The following is a 23,465-nucleotide window of genomic DNA, read 5'->3' as shown; positions in this document are numbered from 1 at the left end:
CAGTGCTTTTCTCAGAAAAATGGACCAAATTCAAAAGTCGAAAGAGAAAATTTCAATTTTTTGGGATTCAATTTTCATTTTTTCGGGAGGGGGGGGGGGCAGTTTTACTTTCCCCGTCATGATTTCAAAATGTTTAATGCAAAAAAATGAACTTGGAAATGTATGGTCAAGATTTCAAATATAATTACAGTGTCATGATTTTTTTTTCAACGCCTTTCAAAGGAAAAGTTCGGTGCTCCAAAATAAATAGACTTTCTTTTTGAAATTTGAAAGTGAAAATCACCAGTTTGGCATTAATTATTCAAGTTGCTTTAGAATTTTTTCCAATTTTCAAAAATCAAAACAAGAATAAATGCAAATACATAAATAAAAAATATTCCCAAATTTGAACAGATACAAAACTTAATTTTCAAAAAAAGGAATGTTTGAAAAATTTGAAAAAATTTCAAACTTTTACCCAACATTTATTGTTAATTTTTAGTCATTCAGATTTTGCAATTTTTTAATTTTTTAACCCTTACAATTCATAACAGTCATCATGGATTTATGCTCTGATCTGAAAGCTAAAATTATGACTGAAATAGAAGGAGACGAATTTGAAATAGGAAGGGGGATAAGACAAGGGGATCCTCTATCACCAATTATTTTCATAGCAATCTTGGAAAAAGTCTTCAGACATCTAAACTGGGAAAATAAGGGGGTAAAAATCAATGGAAAAATTTTAAATAACTTACGGTTTGCAGATGATATGTAGTATTAATTGTTGAAAATTTAGAAACTCTGATAGAAATGGTTAAGGATTTGTGTAAAGAATGTAGTAAAGCAGGTTTGGAACTAAATTACGATAAAACAAAAATTCTTTCAAAAAAAAAAACAGGAAAAATAAATGTAGAGGGAAACTATCTCGAAACTGTCCAGGAAACTGTTTACCTGGGCCAGCTACTATCTCTTGACAACAAAACTGGGAAGGAAGTCAGCAGGAGAATATCCTTAGGTTGGGGGAAATTTTGGTCATTAAAATCTATATTGAAAGGCCCTTTTACGTAGTTTGAAACACAAAAGCCTAATTTTCAATAGCTGTATTCTCCCCACCATAACATATGGGGCCCAAACTTGGACAATATCAAAAACCATAGAAAATAAATTGAGGGTTACTCAAAATTCATTGGAACGTTCGATGCTGGGCATAAAAATTAGGGATAAAATCAAACTTTCAAAAATTAAAAAATCTTTTATAAATAATCAAGATTTTGTAAAAGAAGTAAGAAGAAAAATTTGGAATTGGGCAGGCCATGTGTCAAGACTTAGAGATGGTCGATGGACATAGCATTTTGGACCCCCAACAAAACAAGAAAAAAAGGTAGACAGAAGGCAAGCTGGAGAGACTCTATTGTCAGTTTCGTGGGGAACAGACAGTTTGAGAGAGTAGCTCAAGACCGCTGTGAGTGGAGTAGGCTGAGAGAGACCTTTGCCCTTGGGCAATAGTTGAATGGGCAGGCAGGTACATACTTTCTAATCTAAGTAACAAAAATCTGTGTATTTCTTCTCTAAAAATATTTTGTTCTACTATTAGACAAATGTTTGTACTGCCACATTTGCTAATAAAGGTTTGTTATTATATAGTCCAGTCAAATTAGCTCATATGAGAACTCAACCTGGAATAAATTGGGGGAAAATTTTTTTTTGCGCCAAAATGCTCAGGATGGTGTCCTAAATGACATACTAAAACCCACCCTAAATCCGCCTGGAGCTTCTCCCCCCGACCCACATTTGTGCCCCCCAGAACCGTTTTTCGCGATTTTCTCGCGAGCAGTTGATTTTACGTCGAAAATAATTTTATTTTTGTATTCTACGTCAAATTTCCGATCTAGTGATGTATCAACTGTCCTTCTACCCCCAAGGGGAGTGGAGCTGGAACCATTCAAAAAAGGGGGGTTTCCTGAAAAATGCATAAAGGCTATAGGCGCCTAAGAGGGGTGAAATGGTCCCCGAAAGTGTTCGAGTTGATATCAGCATGGAAAGTGGGCACGATGGAGTAACTTGCGCGTGGAAAATTTCAGATCCACATCCCCTCCCCTTTTTGGGGACCCCCCCTTTTCTGAAATTTCAATAACACTTTTCTCAGCCCCATTTCAACCGATTTTGAAAATTTTTCTGGGAGTTAGGTATATCCTTAGTAAGTACCCCCACAAAAATTTTCAACCCCCTCCCCTCATATTTACCCCTCAAAACGGCGTTTTTTTCATTTTTTTATGCCTATTAACAATCAAGATTGCGAGGTACAATTTTATAAATACGTTTTTTGGATGTATTTTTGACCCCCAAACATCATGTAGTTCTTTCAAAATTTTTGCTTTGGTGCGCCGTGCTGAAAAGTTGAAAAAATGTGTCTTAGGGGGGGGTGGGGGTGATTTTGAAATTTTGAGAAACATGAATATCAATGAGTAGGGTGTGGTTTTCTTATGATTCGATACCGCTGAGCAGGAATATGACCTCAGATTTTCTTCTACACTCACCTACCCCTCTCCAGAGCCCCTCAGCCCCCTCAATTATCACGATTTTTGAAATAAAGTTATTTTGATGACATTGGTTTCGTTTTCATAGGATTCGATACCGCTGAGCACGAATATGACGTCAGATTTTGTTTTACACCCACACAGCCCCTCCGCACCCCTCAGTCCCACCCCTTAATTTTTAAGATTTTAAAAATAAACTTACTTTGATGATTTTCGTGTCGTTTTCTCACGATTCGATACCGCTGAGCACGAATGTGACGTCAGATTTTCTGCTACACTCACCTACCCCTCTCCAGAGCCCCTCAGCCCCCTCAATTATCACGATTTTCGAAATAAAGTTATTTTGATGACATTGGTGTCGTTTTCATATGTTTCTATACTGCTGAGCACGAATATGACCTCAGATTTTCTGCTACACTCACCTACCCCTCTCCAGAGCCCGTCAGTCCCACCCCTCAATTTTTAAGATTTTTAAAATAAACTTACTTTGATGATTTTCGTGTCGTTTTCTTACGATTCGATACCGCTGAGCACGAATATGACCTCAGATTTTCTGCTACACTCACCTACCCCTCTCCAGAGCCCCTCAGCCCCCTCAATTATCACGATTTTCGAAATAAAGTCAACTGTTTTGTTGGGGGAGAGGGGGTGTTATTCGATTAGACCTTAAACAATGTTAACTTAAATGATACGCAGAATGTTTACCTTATAAGAAAATTTTGCAGAAAAGTTTTTTTTTAATTTATTTTTTTGGTGGGGGGGAAGCTAATTGGTCAGCCCTTGCATCCAATGGAGGCAGTTGAATGTGCGAGTGTAGCAGAAAATCTGACGTCACATTCGTGCTCAGCGGTATCGAATCGTGAGAAAACGACACGAAAATCATCAAAGTAAGTTTATTTTTAAAATCTTAAAAATTAAGGGGTGGGACTGAGGGGTGCGGAGGGGCTGTGTGGGTGTAAAACAAAATCTGACGTCATATTCGTGCTCAGCGGTATCGAATCCTATGAAAACGAAACCAATGTCATCAAAATAACTTTATTTCAAAAATCGTGATAATTGAGGGGGCTGAGGGGCTCTGGAGAGGGGTAGGTGAGTGTAGAAGAAAATCTGAGGTCATATTCCTGCTCAGCGGTATCGAATCATAAGAAAACCACACCCTACTCATTGATATTCATGTTTCTCAAAATTTCAAAATCACCCCCACCCCCCCCCCCTAAGACACATTTTTTCAACTTTTCAGCACGGCGCACCAAAGCAAAAATTTTGAAAGAACTACATGATGTTTGGGGGTCAAAAATACATCCAAAAAACGTATTTATAAAATTGTACCTCGCAATCTTGATTGTTAATAGGCATAAAAAAATGAAAAAAACGCCGTTTTGAGGGGTAAATATGAGGGGAGGGGGTTGAAAATTTTTGTGGGGGTACTTACTAAGGATATACCTAACTCCCAGAAAAATTTTCAAAATCGGTTGAAATGGGGCTGAGAAAAGTGTTATTGAAATTTCAGAAAAGGGGGGGTCCCCAAAAAGGGGAGGGGATGTGGATCTGAAATTTTCCACGCGCAAGTTACTCCATCGTGCCCACTTTCCATGCTGATATCAACTCGAACACTTTCGGGGACCATTTCACCCCTCTTAGGCGCCTATAGCCTTTATGCATTTTTCAGGAAACCCCCCTTTTTTGAATGGTTCCAGCTCCACTCCCCTTGGGGGTAGAAGGACAGTTGATACATCACTAGATCGGAAATTTGACGTAGAATACAAAAATAAAATTATTTTCGACGTAAAATCAACTGCTCGCGAGAAAATCGCGAAAAACGGTTCTGGGGGGCACAAATGTGGGTCTGGGGGGAGAAGCTCCAGGCGGATTTAGGGTGGGTTTTAGTATGTCATTTAGGACACCATCCTGAGCATTTTGGCGCAAAAAAAATTTTCCCTCAATTTATTCCAGGCGAAATCCCTATTTGACTGTATTAATAGTTCAAAAACAAAATTTTTTCAGGTTATTCGTTTATGGTAAGATTTTGAATTTTGATTTTTTTCTCAATAAAAGGATATGAAATTCTGACGTGTTTTGAGACATTGTATAAGGTTTCAATAAATGGAGGGAGGAATTTTCATAGGATTTTCGATGATTTTGAACAAAAAATGGGTTGAAAATATTAATACCTACATTTTAAATCCATGTTTAAATTCCTCATAAGCAGGGCTCGGATATTCTTTCCCCAAAAAACCCAAAATATGCGCTTAAATATTCCCTAAAAAATGCCAAAATATGCTCTAAAAAGTAAAAACATTCCCTAACGATATGGGTTTCGTTTTACAGGAAAAATCAATTCCTATACGATTTTAGTAATATTGTTGTATAATACCAAGTATTCACAAACAAAAATGCAAAACAGAGCGTTTTAAAATCACGAAAAGGTAATTCTAGTTCCATTATTAAAGGATAAAAAACAAAATAAAATGAACAAAAAAATAAGTAGGTACGAGTGAGCTATTGCCAGTTTTACAAAAATATAGTAATTTGATGCAAAAATTTGAAATTGGGCAAAATATTCCCTAAAAACCGCTAAAAACGTAAAATATGCTCTAAAAACGCAAAATATTCCCTAAAAAATGCCAAAATATGCTTTAATATGCTTTTATGGTGAAATATACTAAAATATGCTCTAACAAAATAGGATCATTTGACTCGATTTCATGAATCGTGGAGATAATTGAAAAATTCCCTATCCTCTATGTATACAATAAATATGCTCCAGCATAAAAATCCGAGCCCTGCTCATAAGTAATTCGTTTTCCAAAGAGTGGAGGGGGGGGAGAATATCAGTGCAATATTTGCTTAAGAGCGTAGATTCTTGAACCTTTTTATGGCAATTTCTACCCATTATCATAAAAATTCTGACGAAAAAATTAAAAATCTAAAATTCACTTTTCTTATTAGGCACATTTTTTGAAAGTGAAAATCTTCATGTCAAATACATAGGTATATTTAAATATAGGTGATATATTTTTATCCGGTAATAATAGCTGTGTACGTATCGATGGTGGTATCTGGCGCAGAAAGGAGCAAAGATAGTTTCATTTCTGACCCCACAGAATGATCATGTTGTCGGAACGTATTGAGAAAGAAGTTTCCATCATTTTTCTGTAGATGGCGTTTGCTGGTCTTTTTCTTCGGAAAAACTTTCGTCTTGTTTGTATAAATTGAAAAGGTTCGAGAGCTTGTAATTTTCAAAGTGGTCTTTTCTTATTTCTGATGAAAAATTCAAGCCATATCTAAAAACGTCTCAAAATGAGCGAGACATGTTAAAAATATGTGCCCTACTCTTGGGCTTGTTTGATTTTGATTTTTATATCGTCTGTGGTAGAACAAAAAAATCTTCGTGTACTTTACGTGCAGGTACTTAGAGTATGAGCATAAATTAAACAGAAAAACGTGTAAACTAGGCCATTACCTAGGAACACCGCTGTCTACCTTCAGCTCTGTGTAAGTCGTTAAAAAAAATATTAAAATTTTCAGACCAGACGATGCTATTGGACGACGTGAAGATAAGCAACAAGTCGATCAACTAGGCTGTTTATAGCTTAACGCCTGGTAATAAAAAACCAGTAGTAAAATTTCACCGGATATTGTAAACTAAACGGTGAAATACGGTAATAAGAATTTTTATAGATCGTCCTTTTAATAGGCACTATAGGCATACTGGGCTGGTCATGAAAAGGAAATTTCTTTTCTTAAAAAAAAAAGAAAAAAGATTATATAAGGGAGAAAATTTGGCATTTGTTGGCAGGTTTCTGCGGCTTTGCTAGCGATTTAGCTTAGCGATAGAGTGAGGCGACGAAGTTAGGTGGTCTCATTAGAACAGCAAAGGGGGCCTCGATTGGCGCAGCTCTGCGAGCTTATTATTCATCCGAAGAAACATGCCACTAACACAGTCTTTCGCCACAAATAATCGTTTTAAAAGCCAACAAATCATCGGCTATACGAGTTAAAGTGTTGGAAGGAAAATGACAGAGTGAGAGAAGGGCCATCGGCGAGGAGAAGAGGCATAGTAAGTCTTGAGATGAAGAATAACGAGTTCCATATTTCGTTTTTTCGTCTCCCCCCTCTCCTTCCGGGTTTTTCTTCTCTTTTGCAATATCGTAACGAGAAGGACGACGACGACGACGATGCAACGTGCGGTCTTCGTATTGTACGAATACGTATATATGTATTGGAGTAGTACATAACGCCGAACTAATAATAAACTAATTTTTCGAATTTATTACCAAACTGTCGAGTAATGGAATCAGTTCGACTAGAAACGATAAATTTACGCGAAAATTATTTCCAAGGAGTGCTGATTCCATTTGCTAAGGTACAATTTATAGCTGTCCTTTGCAGGCTGTTTATCAAACCCTCTATATAGCCTCTTCTCTCGCCATCTCTCTCACTCTCACACTATGTTGTGATCTATCTTCTTCGTGTACATCGAACTTCTCACCGCGTGCTATCGTCTATACATACCTTGTACATGGAAATAAAATGCTTTTCCACGTTCACATTCACACATTCACCAAGCTATACACGAGGCGACGTGCTCCCATCGAACAGAATTTTTCTCCTTATACGTACCTCTACCTACCTATGTTTATAGCCAGCCAGCGCATCGCTAATAAATATAATTTGAATTGTTGCTCCACCTTGCGGTATTATACTCGTAGTAGTCGCTGCTAGACTCCGAGAAGAGATGTAAGGGTGCGGGGACGTTTGTTTGATTTAGAACATCTTGTAAAACTATAAATCACGTCCGCCCGAGTAATGAATTATACGACGCTGCGAATTTTTTTCTCGCACAGATGTCATCGTGATGGCGATGGCATGGCGGTTCGGTTCACTCACATCCGAGAACGGTGTCGATTCACTCTCTATGGTGTAACGTACTGCTAGTGACACGAACGCTTTCTGAGGGTAAAATGGTGGAATTATTAAAGATACAGTTTACTTCGGTGTTTATTCGAGGGCGCGATATGTACCACTGACCAGTGCAGGAATTGGAAAATTTTCATGATTTGAAATTACTCCGTATACTCTTCAAGATTTTGATCTTGAGTTTGAATTTCAAAGCAAGATGGATTTTTAGACACCTACAGCATTTTTCACACTCCCTAATAGCCAAATTAATTCTTTCAGTTTTTGACAAATTTTTTAAAATTGAAAAAAGATAGTTAGCTATTACGTGATGCGACTTTTATAACTAAATTGGAATATTATCAAAGTGGAAAATTTTTTTGGGGAAATTATAGAAAATTATGATTTTAAGTCGATGTGAAGTCTGTATCAAGGGATTTGAGATTTTTTATAGCTTCGAAATCATATAAAAGATGCGAAGATTTATTGCTGGGCGCTTCAAGTGATTGTTTTTTGCAGAAATTTGCCAAAAAAAATTTTTTTTTCAAAATTGCCAAAAAATTGACTTTTTTTTATTCAAAATTGCCAATACAAATCCTGTTTTTTGGCATGCTGCCGAGAACTCTTGATTTTTTCCTGCATAATAACTGAAAAAGGTCAAGGCTTCATTTGGTCAAAATTTCCCCGCCAAAAAAAAAGGTGTTTTTTGACCAAGATTATTAGTCCGGCATATGACAATAGGAGTAATTGCACCCCCCCGCCGATCCTCCGGGACAACTTTTTTATTAAAAGGGACATCCTAAGGAACATTTTAAAGCAAACTTGCCCAAAAATGGTTAGCCTTACTTACAAAATGGCGGCCATTTTGATTGACAGGTCACCCGAAATCGCAGATTTTGCGTTTCAACATTGGACTTGCACAAAATTTTTCAAACCTTACAAAGGTAGATCGAAAAATCATGCAAAAATTTATCACCTGTCAAAATTTCAAGTGCTAAAGTGCGTTTTTCGATTCTTGGTGAATTTTTGAAAATCCAATTTAGGCCAAAAATGAGGGGAAAAATCAAAATTTTACCAAATTGACCAAGAAAGCTGAAATTTGGGATGTACCCTATTTTCGACATGCCAAATCAATCGGAAACGGTTTCAACCCATTTTGAGCAGTTCTAGTGCCTCCAGCAGATTTTTAGAACTCAAAATTTCTATAAAATATCATTGAAATAGAGTTGGAAAGCTGAAATTAATTCTGCAAACTAATTTCAATGCGCTATGAAATCGACTGCAGGTGGATTTTAAGTCATTTTGGAGTCTCCAGCGACTTTTTGCAAATTTCTGGAGCCTCCAGTAGATTTTTAAAAATTGAAATTTCCCCAAAATTTCATCAAACTGAGATAGAGAGTCGAAATTCATTCTGAAAACTAATTTCAATACGCTGTGAACTTGACTGCTGGTGGATTTCAAGTCGTTTTGGAGCCTCCAGCGACTTTTTTGAAAATTGCTAGAGCCTCCGGTAGATTTTTGAAAATTTAAATTTCTCCAAAATTTCATGAAACTGAGATGGAGAGTCAAAATTCATTCTGCAAACTAATTTCAATGCGCTGCGAAGTTGACTACTGATGGATTTCAAGTCGTTTTGGAGCCTCCAGCGACTTTTTTGCAAATTTCTGGATCCTCCAGTAGATTTTTGAAAATTTAAATTTCTCCAAAATTTCATCAAACCGAGATGGAGAGTCGAAATTTATTCTGCAAACTAATTTCAATACGCTGTGAAGTTGACTGCTGATGAATTTCAAGTCGTTTTGGAGCCTCCAGCGACTTTTTTGAAAGGTTGTACGGCGTTTTTTTGGAAAATTGAAATTTCCTAAAAGTAGATGGAAGCTTCAAAATCATTTGAAACCACCATGTAGTTTCAGCTTGCCAACTTCATTTTGATAAATTAATGTTACGGGAATTTCAAGTTTCAAAAATCTACTGGAGGCTCCAGCAATTTTCAAAAAAGTCGCTGAAGGCTCTAAAATGACTTGAACTTACCTGAATTAGTCTTCAGAGGGTGTTAAAATTGGAGTGTAGAGTAAATTTCAGCTTTCCATCTCCATTTGATGATTTTTTTTTGAAAATTCAAAGTTTCAAAAATCTGCTGAAGGCTTAAGGAATTTTCAAAAAGTCGCTGGAGGCTCCAAAACGACTTGAAATTCACCTGCAGTACTTCGTAGCGTATTGAAATTAGTTTTTAGAATAAATTTCAGCTTTACAACTCCAATTTGATGGAATTTCGTGGGAATTTCGAGTTTCAAAAATCTGCTGGAAGCTCCAGGTTTGAAAAATTTCGTGCAAGTCCTATGTTGAAACGCAAAATTTGCGATTTCGGCTGACCTGTCAATCAAAATGGCCGTCGTTTAGTAAGTAAGGCCAAAATGTTCCTTAGGATGTCCCCTTTAAGGAAAATGTTATCCCGGTGGATCAGTGGGTGGGGTGGGTGGAATTACTCCTATTGTCATATGCCGGACTATATACACCATTAAGGTACTGATATTTGCCAAATTTCAAGATAAATCACAGTTGTTACTGAAATTTACAAAAGGTAATTTTTTTACCACCGTGGCCAAAAAAATCCCACTTTTTGGTCAGAATTACCTTCGCCCCCCTCCCCAATGATGAAAAATTCTGATTTTAGTCAAAATTTCTATTTTTAAAAAGTCACAATTTTTGAAAAACTTATCAAAGAATGTTGATTTTTATCAACATTTCTAAAAAGGGCCACAATCATTGTCAAAGTTACCAAAAAGCCTCGCTTTTTCACCAAAATTCCCAAATAGTTTGGAATTTACCCAAATTGCTCACATTTTTCAATAAGTCCTAAAAAGTTTTGTTCGTTACCAAAATTGCAGAAAAGTTTGGTTCTTTCCAAAATAGCCAGCAAGTTCCGATTTTTCCCAAAGTATCAAAAAAAAATCTCATCTGTGACCAAAATTGCTGAAAAAGCCATACTCTAATTACTACAAAAAATGTACAAAAAGTCCTATTCTCTTGTCAGAATTGTCAAAGAATCGTCCAAGCTGCCGCAAAATCATAACTTTGGTCGTGTTTCTGATTTTTCACCACAACTGCCAAACAGTTTCCAATTTAGCCAAAATTGCTTTTAAAAAGTTTTTTTTTTTTTTTATTTTTAATCAAAATTATTGATAAAATTTCTTTCCAAAAACTCACATTTTTTGTAACAGTTTTCAAAAAGTTCTGTTCTTTCCATATTTTGCAAAAAGGTTTTACTGAAGTGAAATTGTTATCAAGTTTCGATTTTTTTCCAAAATTACCAAAAAATTATGTTTTTTAGTCACAGTAACCAAAAAATCACATTTTCTGGCCAAAAATGGTAAAAAATCGTAAATTCTGCCGAAAATCCCAGTTTTTAGTCAGAATCACTTTTGAAAAAAATCCAATTTTTGTTAAAATTTTCAATATTTCTTGTAGTTACAGTTTTTGCTAAAGTGGCCTAAGAGTCTCACATCTTTTTGACGATTTTGCTGAAAAAGTTTCGCTTTTTCAACAAAACTCCCAAAAAGTCCCAATATGTGTCAAAGTTTTTTAGAAAAAAGTTCACATTATTTTTGTCAAAATTTCCGAATTGTTTTTTGCTAAATACTGAAGTCCTGTTTTTCCTCCTCCAAAATTTATATGTACAAAAAAAAAAAAGCCAAAAATAGTTGTCTAAGTTTTCGAAAATGTCTTTGTGTTTCACAAATACTGACGATAAGCTTCGAGTTTGTCCACGAAATTGTGAAAAATAAGTTCTGGTTTTTTTGTGAAAATTTGCCAATAAGTTCTAATATTTTCCGAAATCCTCCCCCCCTCCCAAAAAAAATCGCAATGTTTTCCAAAAGGGTTCATTTTTTGACAAAATTACCAATAAGTTCCAAGTTTTTGTCAAAATTTCAACAAGAAAAAAATAAGTAAGTACCTAAGTCGATTGAATTTTTTCCCCAATTTTTCAAAAGTCAGATTGATGCAAATTTTGGAAAGATCCTCGGTGTGAAAAAATACCCACTAAAAAAAAAACACACAATTTTTATCATAAAATTATACCTACAGAAAAAAGAACAAAACTCACAATATTCTTGTCAAAATTTCCAGAAAGGTTTTTTTTGCCAGAACTTAGATCAAGTCCATAAAATTGCCAAAAAAATGTCATGTTTGTTTTCCATAAGAGTCAAGAAGTTCTACTTTCGCCAAAACTACCTCTTAAAATATTTGATTTCAATCGAAATTGCTGAAAAAAATCATCCCAAATTGTGACAAAATTGTCAAAAAAAGTTCCGATTTTTTGCCAAAGTGCATGGAAAAGGTTGCAATTTTCAGGTACCAAAATTTGCTAAAAAAAAAGTACGTTTTTTGCCAAAATTACCAAAAAGTTTTACTTTTTTGTCAAAATTATTGCTAATTGAGTGTTCTGCTGTTTTTCAATTTTTTCAACCGAACTTTGGATTTTTTGCATTCTCTCAAGATTTTTTTTTTCATGTTGTACCTATAGGTATATAGCTACTTTACATTGAAAATGAAAATATTTTGACTCGAAAAATGATAACTTGCATAAGTTTTGTCCCACCCCCACCCTTCTCATTGAAACGTCTTGCTTTCCTCCTGTTAGACACCTTATACCAATTCTTACTGAAACTTTAAATTATTCATTTTTCATGACGGAGAATTTCAATGTTATTTATTTCGAATTGTGGAAATGCTTATTTAGAGGATTAAAAAAAAAAAAAAAAAAAAAAAAAAAACAGTTACTTATATTGAGAAAGTTTTTGTTTTGGATTCATGCTTAGTGAAAAAATGGATCATTCTTGTTCAAATACATACGATAGACATGAAGATAAATATTTCCAAGATCACAATCCAATCAACTTAGACCATAAAATCCTAAACGGTGAATTTTATCCATGCTCGAATGACGTATCTTGTCTTTTCGTCTTTTCTGTACCTACCTGTAAAAAACTGAGTAAGGAATGCGAGAATCTTGTACGTCATTCATTCGTCCTTTCGTTTTCTCGTCCGATGGGATGAATGAAGAAGTCGCGAAGGGACCAGCAACAGCAATAGCAAGATGAGGAGAAAGTGTATCGAAAAATTAGGTACGCTACGAATACTTCTCTTTTTGTACTTAGCAACTTTTTCTTCTGCTTTTTTTTTTCTTCCACTTTTTTTTATTTTTTTGCCAAACGAACTAATTTCTTTGGGAGCTAATTTAAAAACTAAAAAATATTAAACTTTTATTTACGAATGCTTTGGCAGCGAAAAAACTTTTGCCAGCAACCATTTCGACCTAACAAGGCGTTAGAGATTACGAATTTTATAAAAATTCTCGTTTTCCGCGAGCTTTTTTTTTTTTTTTTTTGAGAAAGAATTTTAAACTAAACTTTTACGATAGAGACTCCGGTAATTATAGAATTTCGCTAATTCTTTCTATACTAAACGAGAGCGAGAGATGAGGAGGGAGAAAAAGAGAAAAATACCAAAGCGTGTAGTAAAACTCGTAGTCTTTGTAGCGGGACTGGCTGACTGACTGATAGTTCTCGAAGTACTCATAATCGCGTTTTCAACGCTTTTTGTGAAAAATCGTTTAATATCAAAACCAGGAAACAAGCTTTAAGACAAGTTTTACTATACGGCGCGGCGGCGTTATCGAGAAAAATGAACTAAAACTATTTAACACGTCAGCTTCACGTCGAAAATATGAAACAGATTAACGGTCATGGAAAATTTTCCCAAATGTGGGCCAAGCCAGGTGCTTGCTGCTGTTTCATCGTTCAGAATCCTCCTTATAGTCCTTATAAATACTGCAGAAGCATACAAAGGTGTGGGGTACCCCTGCTTTTTTGGCGTTCATTTTTACCACCGATCAAATCAAAGCTGCTTTTGCCCCTAGAGAGAGAGACTCGGGCTACTTTTTCGACGTTGAAGTAAAGCTGGTCGTTATTTCAAGGTTCGCGATTACCAGTTAAACGATGCAGTGGTACAATTGCTCCCTCGCCAGGAAGGGGTAGAAAGGGACGGGGTGTGAAAAAATCTACGACGACGACGTCTTTATATTTCGCGCGTTGAATATATACGAGGCGATATTTTTCGTATACTTGGTACACATTGAAATTTACACGCGTATTTAAAGTTATAGCGATGATTTATTAAGGTAATTTTTTTCATCATTGTAGACGCTGAGTGTGTTGAATCCGTTTCGCGCCACTGATGCTTATATTTTACAAGATGCTGATTTAGCTGGTCCATTAGTTTTCTGCGTCGCCTTCGGAGCGTTTTTGTTGCTGGTAAGTGTTTAATTAAATGTTTTGTTTCTATTTTTTTGTGTATTAATATTTTTTTTCTCTTTTATTTTTATCCTCTATTTCTTCTTAGCCATTTTCGGTGGAGATGTTTTTTTGCATAATCGTCGTAAGATACAAATATAATATATATAAGTCGAGTCGAGCCTTATTTCCAGATTAATCCTCGAAAGATTACGAGAATTTCTGTACCATAAGTATTTTTGACATGTTTGAAAAGAGGAGGGAAAAAAACAACAAAACTTTCCAGCATCGGGCTCTTCGAGAATATTATTATTCTCGTTAAGTTTTTTCTTCTTTTGTTTTTCACTTGACCGAAAATTTCCCATTTGGAAATATCTTGCTGTGAAAAAAATATTCTAATATCGTCGAAAGTTTTTTCAATGAGTCAGTTTTGTTTTTTCAATCAAGCACTGTAAATATTTATAATGAGTTTTGCTCTCCATTTCAATTCAACTTATATATATATATAACTGTGTATCAAGTTTTCCAATTTTTGACCCACGTTCAAAGAAATATTACCCTTATTAATTTTACTACTACGAAGTAGTGGTAGCGCGTACTCTTTTAGACAAGAGCTCGAACGTCCAAAGTGAAAATGCCTGAAAGAGAAATAAATCGATAAACGTGATTAAAGTAAATGTAATTTCGTCCGAGAAGCTTTTCTTTAATTGTACGGCTTCGCTACATCGTATATATGATTCTATGGCTTATTTATGGAGAATTTTTATAAATTCGAAAACCATCGGTAGTTTGAAAATTTACTTACCGACCCCAACTGGTCGACTCTGTATGTGTGTGTGTGTGTGTGAGAGAGATAGTCTGCTCGTTTGTGTAGTTGTTGTTGTTGGAGGCAGTTTATTACTTAAAGAACCAAACGAGTGAATTCGTATATACTCGGTGCCTGGAAAGTTTTATTCTTTTTTGATGATGGCGAGTGCCAGTTTGGTAGAAGAAGCGGTGCGTGTGATCAATTCAATTTCAACAAATTGAGAGAAATAGGCGTACGAAAATTTTCTCGTGTAATAGAAAATGTCCAATTATTTATCTACGAGTACTAACTTATACGCGTAGCCGGGGGTTATTTTTTATTGAAAGTTTCCAATTTAATCTGCGAGCGAGGTCTGCGAAGTTTCATTGTGCAAATATTTTTCCATTTTAATGAGATAAAAGCGATATTAAAAACAGGCTCGTATTTTTATAACCTGGCTTTATTTCGTTTTGCTGGCGCAAGATGGAGTTGTTGGGAATGGATTTAGGCAATTGGTGAGAAAAGTACAAGAGGGGGCAGGGTGCCTCTGGTTGGCGATGATGAGTTGTACGATAGGTTTTTTGGTAGCTGGCTCGTGGGGTGTCTTGTGGGGTGGATATTTTTTCAGAATTTGATTTTTCAACACATACCTAGTAATATGTAAAAATTTTGAAAGTTTTCAAGTTTTGAGCTGTCGTGCGAGAAAAGAAAATATTCATCCGAAAAATTCAATTTTTTTCACCAGAGCTATTTGGCGGGTTTTGCGCCACGAGGGGCCAATTTTCGGTAGCCTACTTCTTACCAATTTTGAAAAATTTACGAAAACAGCCAAAATCTGGTAGAATTTTTTCAGGTTTCATTGGGCGGGTTTTGCGCCAGGAGGAGCCACTTTTTCTCGATAGGGTAAAATTTTCAAACAGTCACTACTTTTTATGAAAAGGAGCTATAGAATATTGAAATTTGTACAGAAGGTTCCTCAAACATTTGGCAATGATTTGCTCCAGAAATAAAATTTTTAATGGATTCAGTTTCTGATATTTTGACCAAAAACTAAAAAAAGTCAAATGCGCAAACTTAGGCATATGCCTTCCTAAGATTGCGCATTCACCTTTCCAAGATTGTTCACCAGTGAAAAACATAGAAATTCGTCAATATTGTTTAATTAATGATGAAAGCAAACAAAATGTCTCACATCAACGTACATTTGAAACTTCTGAGTGAACCACACTGGAAATGCGCTTATATCTGGTATTTCCAGCATTACACTCATTTCTCCCTAGCTTTTGACAAGGAGTAAACTCGATATACGTAGTATTTAAGGTGTCATTTCATTTAAATAAATTGAATTCTTAATGAAAATTCCGAAAAGTATCATTATTAGTCTAGAAAAGTAGCAAAAAATAAAAATCGCAATCTTAGGCACAGGGGCATTTTTTTTAAAAATTGAAAAATTGAAACCTAATTAAAGCAGAAAACACTTGAAATATGTGCTTGTTATAATCCCCAGACAATGACGAATCTAAAAATGGCTTATTTGGATTTCTACTGTCATTTCCATAAAAATTGTCGCCTGTTGCTTTTATTGGAAAAGTTATAAAAAAATTTGAAAAAAAAAGTTTTTCGCTTGTCAGTTGGCAACACTTGGTGCTACCATCACCAAAAATCGTCAAGTTTGGTCATTTTGATTCTTCTTTCAAGTAAAGGTGGTATCAAATGTTGTAACTCTCACTGGTTCTGAGAAATCGTTACTGCGCAATCTTAGGAAGCGCGCAAACTTAGGCACATTTACCCTAATTGTTACCAATTTTGAGAAATTGACTAAAACAGCCAAAATCTGGTAGAATTTTTTCAGGTTTCATTAGGCGGGTTTTGCGCCAGGAGGAGCCATTTTTTTTTCGATAAATGTTACCGATTTCGAAAAATTGAGTAGTTAAAATGACCAAGATATGGTCGAATTTTTTCAGATTTTACTATGCGGGTTTTGCGCCAGGAGGAGATTTTTTATTGGTAATTGTTACCAATTTTGAGATATTGACTAGAACAGCCAAAATCTGGTCGAATTTTTTCAGGTTTCACTAGGTGGGTTTTGCGCCAGGAGGAGCCATTTTTTCGATAATTGTTACAAATTTCGAAAAATTGAGTGCCAAAATACGGTCGAAAATTTTCAAGTTGTGCCAGCCGAGTTTTGCGCCAAGAGGAGTGGCGTGACGAAGTTGGGTGGAGCCGAAAGTGAGACTGACATTTTCTCAACTTTCCCCATGAGATTTTCTCAACATTTTACTTCAAACCCCCCCCCCCCACCCCCTTATATTTTCAAGTGAACCAATATGCTGGACGTGGTTTGAAAAAATATTGAAAGTCGAGTTTGAAACAAAAGTGCTGAACAATTTTCAATACCTTAAAATGATCGTTTTATGTAAAAAAATTAAATTTTTCTATCGACTTGGCTATTTTTTTGAAATTTCTCAAATTAAATTTGTCTTTTGGAATTTGATTCTTCAACACATGATACAAATATGTAAAACTTTAAAAATTTTCAAGTTTACAGCTCTCATTGGAAGAAATATTCACCTGAAAATTTACAATTTTTTTCATTACTTTGTGGGTCTGGCGCCAGGATGAGTTAATATTTTTGGTCGTTGTTACCAGAGAAAAATATCCAAAAATTGTTAGAAGTTTTTCATGTTTTGCAAGACGGGTTTTGCGCCAGGAGGAGCCTATTTTTCCGGTCATCATTACCTATTTTGAAAAATCGAGTAAAATACTGTCAAAATCTGGACGAAGGGGGGGGGGTGACTGAAATGTTTCTATTACTTGGTGGGTCTTGCGCACCAGGAGCCAATTTTTTGGTCATTATTATCAATATCATTTACGAAAAATCGAATAAAATTACCAAAATGTGGTCGAATTTTTTAAGGTTTCATCAGATGGGTTTTGCACCAGGAGGAGATTTATTTTGGTAATTTTTACCAATTTTGAAAAATTAGGTAAGTAAACAACCCAAAACCTGGTCAAATTTTTTAATGGTTTCACTGGGTGGGTTTTGCGCCAGGAGGAGAGGGGAGGCGTGACGAAGTGATGTGTCGTGGGAGGGTGTAAGTGAGACTGAAATTTCACAACTGCCCCCATAGATTATCGCTCTCCCCACCACCACAGATTTTTTCAGTTAATTAACCAGATGTGGTTCGATAAAACAATTTTTTATTTTTAGAAATGATCGTTTTGTACAAAAAAAATTGAAATTTCCTCACATCCGAGCGATTTTTGTGCGCTTGGAAAAGTAATATACTTAGGCCTATTTTCCACCAGGAGTTGAGAAAATTTTTTTAAATTTCCAAGTTTTGAGCTCTCATGGGAAGAAAAAATATTCACTCGAAAATTTCAACTTTTGTCAATTACTTGGCCGGTCTTGCGCCAGGAGCAGCCAATTGTTTTCAGTCATTGTTATCTACCAATTTCGATTAATTCAGGAAAATGTCCAAAATCTGGTAGGACTTTTTCAGGTTTCATCAGACGGGTTTTGGGCCAGGGGGAGTCAAATTTCTGGCAGGTAATTGTTAGGTACTTGAAAAATTGAATAAACGATTTTCAGTTTTCTTTTGTCGATATCACTTTTTTTAATGTGGGAGGGGGAAGAGGGTGGGTCAAAATTTCGAAATAAGTAACGAGTAGGAGAAGACCCATGTCTGCTTTGTTCATTTCGAGTGCAATTAAAATTTTTCATTCAAAATGCGTTAAAATGTGATTTTTCTGTCGAAAAAAATACGTTTTCGCCATTGTGTTCAAAGATAGTGAAATGTTAGGAGAATTTTTGGATTCAATATTTTTTGGAAGAAATTGAAAAAATTCACATGATTGTGATCATTTTCCAAAAAAAAACATATCCTCGTTGGTTTTTCTTGGGACACCCTCGAGGGAGGAGGGGGAGGTATCCAACAATGTTCAATGAAAATTTCAAAAATCCAAGGACAGAAGCCTTTTGTTCGAACAGGTACAGAGTGGAAAGTTTCCTCTATTGGGCGTGAAAATTGATCTACCTATTTCATTTCCATCGATGGAACTGGAATCGATGTTGGCTTTCCAAACGATGAAAAACCAAAGGTTCTCTTATATATCTACACGAGAGCATATAAACGCGGTTTCGTGTAACGAAATTGAATGAAATTCGCTTTTTCCTTATAACATTGGGTAGAATAACCGATTAAACGAGTTAAACACAGGACGGGCGATTATGTGTCGAGAATTTTCTTTACTCGACGCAACGCGAAGGCAAAGCGAAGCTAATCCGGCGAGTTTTTCGAAATCGTTCACGTCGTGTCGTCATTTTGAGATTTTGCGATGCTATGTGTAGAAAAACAAAGTTTGTTATACACCGGACGATAATTGGCATTCAGTTGGTTTTTTCCCTTGGCAAATAATACACGGGGAGAAAGATCCCCTTCAACGAGCAGGGAAATAATAATGAGTGTGTTAAGTGATTTTCTCGAATGCTTTTTTCTTTTCTCTTTTATAGAAGAGTATGGTACACAATAATAGCGGAGAGATACGCCAAAGTATACGGTCTCGTATATGTGTGCGAGCGTATTTACGTAAACGACGAGTGGCCGGGACAGGGGGTAGAGGGAGAGGGACATCAGAAGCTTAACGAGAAATACGCGGTGAACATGCCTGCCACCGCGCCGAGCGACGAGAGAAGAAAAATCGAAAATAACAGGACGATGGTCTTAAATTAAAGCGTTATATCGCATCGGTTCGGGTTATTTAGGCCGTTGTCGATTCTTCGTTGAAAAACGCATTACTTCTGTTCGTTTAAAGGGATAAATTACGACGAATAGTAACTCCCATTTAGGATATTTAACGTCTACCGAGCTTAAAGCTGATAAAACTTCTGTCATGTCTTGTTTACGTTGCGCTTCGAGTGTAAAGTATTTTTTTTTCTGTTGCCGTTGTCGCTATTGTGCGGAATTTTTTTTTAAAAACTCGTCTCATCTCATTTCCTAGTTTTTCTGTGTGTACTTATCCGATTGCCGATGCCGTCTGTTTCGCTTTCCCGAAGTCTGCGATTGACGATTAAATTGTTATTATGTTTACCAACACGACGATACAGCAGCTCGCCGCCATGACCGAAGAAACATCGACGAATAAAAATAAAATTTCCACTTCTTTTTGCGTGTGTGCTGCTGGAAATAGACAGGGAGAATTCGATAAGTTGAAATCTCCGAAAGGTACATCTATCGAGGTACTTTTCACACGTATCGCCATATTTTAGCCTCTTGTGCCAATTTAAGGAGGTTCTAGCGATTGCGAAAAATCAAAAATCGTGACAAAAGACGCGGATAACAATTGATTATTGTAACTGAAAAGGGGCGGATAAGGGTTGAAAAGTCAAAAAATATTTGCCTAAATTTATTTGTTGACCCAGAGGCGTGCCGATGAATGAGTGGGTGTGTGTTGTGGGGGAGATGGTATAGGGAGTGTTTTATCTCTCTCTCAGACAGAAAAACGTTGAAAAAAATTGGGAATTTTTGAAAGAAGTTGAGTGGGTTGGATAAAGTTGGGAAGAATGTGAGCTGGGAAAATCGAGAAATAATTACCAAACATCACAATTTGGTAGGTATCGCGGTTATCGAGTAATCCACTGCTGAAATGGATGATATTTTAAGTTCACTGAAAACTTTGACACCCCCTGGCTGCCATTAAAAAGGGACTAGAGGGCTGCGATTTGCGCCATTGGTCATCCCTTCGGAAGGCCTTTCCACAGGAAAAATCTCAAAAAACTTGCCGAACCCCCCTACCATTTCTTGGTCAAATTGACGCGGAATGACCCACCAATTCGGAAACTGGAATGTAAGAGGATATGCAGCCAAGGAAGCAGAAATAAACAAAATTCTAAGCAGCAGAAAATAGACTTTGCCCTGATGTCTGAAACAAAGAAGAAAGGATACTAGTGGAACAATTGAATCTGGAACTTACATCGTTATCTACAGTGGAGTCGACAAGAAAACCAGAGCTGCAGGCGGAGTGATGTTACACATACATAATAAACACCACAAAAACATCGACTCATACAACATATGGCATGAAAGAATTGTATCAGCAAAGATGAGATTGAAAAAAGACTTTCTTACAATAATCAGAGTATATGCACCAGAAGAGTACAGGCAGTAAATACAGAAGATAAATTGATAATAGCAGGAGACTTGAATTCTTAGGTAGGAGATAAGCGTGTAAAGACAGTAACTGGTATGTATGGAGCAGAAGGAATGAATACAAATGGGAAGAGACTGATAGATTTTTGCACTTTCAATGGACTAAGAATCACGAATACATTCTACCAACACAAAAAAGATCACAAGATGACATGGAGCAATACAAAAGGACAAAGCTCAATGATCGACCATTTTATAGCCAATGAAAACGCCGCAAAGAAATTCTTGGATGTAAGAACATACAGAGGTCTAGAAATAGGCATTGACCATCATTTTGTTCAAGGAGTAATGAGAATGGAAACAACAAGAATACTAGCCAGGAAAAATGAAAAGAAAATCAACACAAGAGCCCTGGATGGCCCAACTAACCAATGGCTGTACCAAAGATGGATGAACATCATAAGTGAAGAGATACCAAAAAGCCAGGACATAGAAGAAGAATGGAAAAATATCAAATCCATTGTGACAATAGCGGCAAAAGAAAGCTTAGGAATGGTTCCTCATAGAATCAGGGCAAAGCGAATAAAGAATTGGGACAATGAAATCCAAGAACTCATACAAAAGAAAAGACCGGCATTTAGAAAATTCATGAGCACAAAAAGTGAGGTTGATGGTGAAGAATATCGAAAATAGTGGGCAAAAGTCTAGAGAAAGTCTAGGAAATTACAGAGAGAGAGAGCTGGGAAAGTTTCATCACATTCCTGGAGCATGACACATACAAGTTAGGGCCAAAGGTGTATAAGATCATAAGGAGAATTGACACAAATTTTAACGAAACAGTAGGTTCGCCAAAAATTAAAATCAATGGTGCAAAGGAATATTTTGAAGAATTCTGGAGTGATGAAAATGCACAAGATACAGGGATCGAAGATGAAATTGGAGAAACAGAAGACAGAATTTCATTTAAAGAGTTAAGGTGCACCGGGGGAAGTTGGAATTCGGGGTAAGTTAGAAAACTTGCTCTAGCGCCTAGAGGTTTATATCTGGTGAAGTGCCACTAAAGGTGACTTGAGGGGACTACCCCTACTTCATCACGGCATAAAAATTTTCGCGATTCAGTTTCATTTTAGATGACTTTGGTTCAATTGTATTTTGTTGTTGTTTTGAACTTATTTTGAATTTGGTCTAAAATACAGACTTTCTATTTCTTAGTTTTTCGCATATAGCGGACGAACCGTACGTCCTAGTGAAAATCTGATGAAAGTGATCTCAAAGAGAATTAAATTCTCTACAACTTTGTTTTTATGCAATTTTTCTAGGACGCTCGGTTTGTGATCTACGCCTCTGCAAAGTTTAGCCTGTTCTAACTTCCCCCAATTGGGGTAAGTCAGGACAGTTTATATTTTATTCCACTGAGCGAAAGCTACTGTGTCAATCGCGCTCAAATTTTTACCATAGGTTAAGAACCCTTATGGGAACCTACATAATAAATTTGATCCATATTGGTTCATTAGAAGGGGAGTAACAGCTGGTCAAAGTTGAAATTGCGAAAAATCATTCTGACTTGCCCCGGTGCACCTTACAAGAAGCTTTGAAAACAGCAAAAAATGAAAAAGCTCCAGGAGAAGACGGCATAGCAACAGAATTGTACAAATACGCTGGTGGTGAATTTAAAAGAAGACTGCTGGAATTCCTAAATGGGATGTACCAAGAAGAGAGGGTATCTGAAGAATTCAAAACAGCAATTGTAATACCACTGTTAAAGAAAAGTGACATGTCAAACCTGAAAAACTATGGATGAATAAGTCTACTCAACACCTGCTACAAGATATATGGAATAATACTGGCAAAATGACTGACAGATCATGCAGAAGAAAAGTTGTCAGAAAGTCAAAATGGATTTAGAAAAGGAAGATCATACACTGACGTAAGTTGTACAGTAAAACTACTGATGGAAAAAAGGTTTGAATACAACCTAGAAACACACATGTGCTTTATAGACCTGGAAAAAGCGTATGATAGGGTCAATAGAAAAAAACTGAAGTCCTAAAAGATGAAGAGATAACATATAAAATGCAAAAGGTAATATATAGCATATATAAGAACACTAGAATAAGAGTAAGAATTGGAAATAAACTCTCAGAGCAAGCAGAAATAAACAGAGGAGTTCGCCAGGGATGCCCACTGTCTTGTGTTTTATTCAACATGTGCATGGATCACATGGTAAAAGAATGTCAGAAAATGAAGCCAAAAGGAATCAAGACAGACAGAAGACAGGAAATATCAACAGTACTATTCGCGGATGATCAAGCAGTACTAGCCGAAACAGAAGATGACCTACAGATATCAATGCGCAATCTAACAAAGACAACAGAAAAATATGATATGAGAATATCATCAGAGCAAACAAAAACAATGGCCTTCAAAGGAAAGGAACCAGTAAGAAGCAAGATTGTTATGAATGGAAAAATCATCGAACAGGTCAATAATTTCAAATACCTGGGAAACAAGATATCATACCAGGGAGAAGTAGATGTTGGTGGAAAGATTGCAAAGTTCCTGAGAGTCACAGGACTGATAAATATGACCCTGAGAAGCAGTAAGGTGCGAAAAAAAAAACAAGATTGAAGGTGTACAATACCCTAGCAATACCAATGATGACTTATGGAAGCGAGGTATGGGCACTGAAGAAATCTGATAAAAGAAGAAGAACGCAGTGGAGATGAAGTTCATGAGGAGAACGGCAGGGGTGACTATCAGGGACAGAGTCCCATCTGAGAAAATAACAGCAGATCTCTTAGTGAAGCCAGTCATAAAGAAG

The 23,465-nt window shown here is 36.2% G+C and overlaps 1 protein-coding gene across 1 annotated transcript in view; it reads left to right on the top strand.

Moving 5' to 3' along the window:
* Nucleotides 1-23,465, top strand: part of LOC135846458 (protein YIPF5-like) — a 126,265-nt gene that overhangs the window by 58,060 nt on the left and 44,740 nt on the right. The window contains exon 2 of the mRNA XM_065365556.1: nucleotides 13,619-13,729. Within this exon, the coding sequence (XP_065221628.1) occupies nucleotides 13,619-13,729 (111 nt within the window). The remainder of the gene's footprint in view (nucleotides 1-13,618; nucleotides 13,730-23,465) is intronic.

Source organism: Planococcus citri, chromosome 5 (genome assembly GCF_950023065.1).
Source record: "Planococcus citri chromosome 5, ihPlaCitr1.1, whole genome shotgun sequence".
NCBI lineage: Eukaryota > Metazoa > Arthropoda > Insecta > Hemiptera > Pseudococcidae > Planococcus > Planococcus citri.
This window is presented reverse-complemented; position numbering and strand designations above follow the sequence as displayed.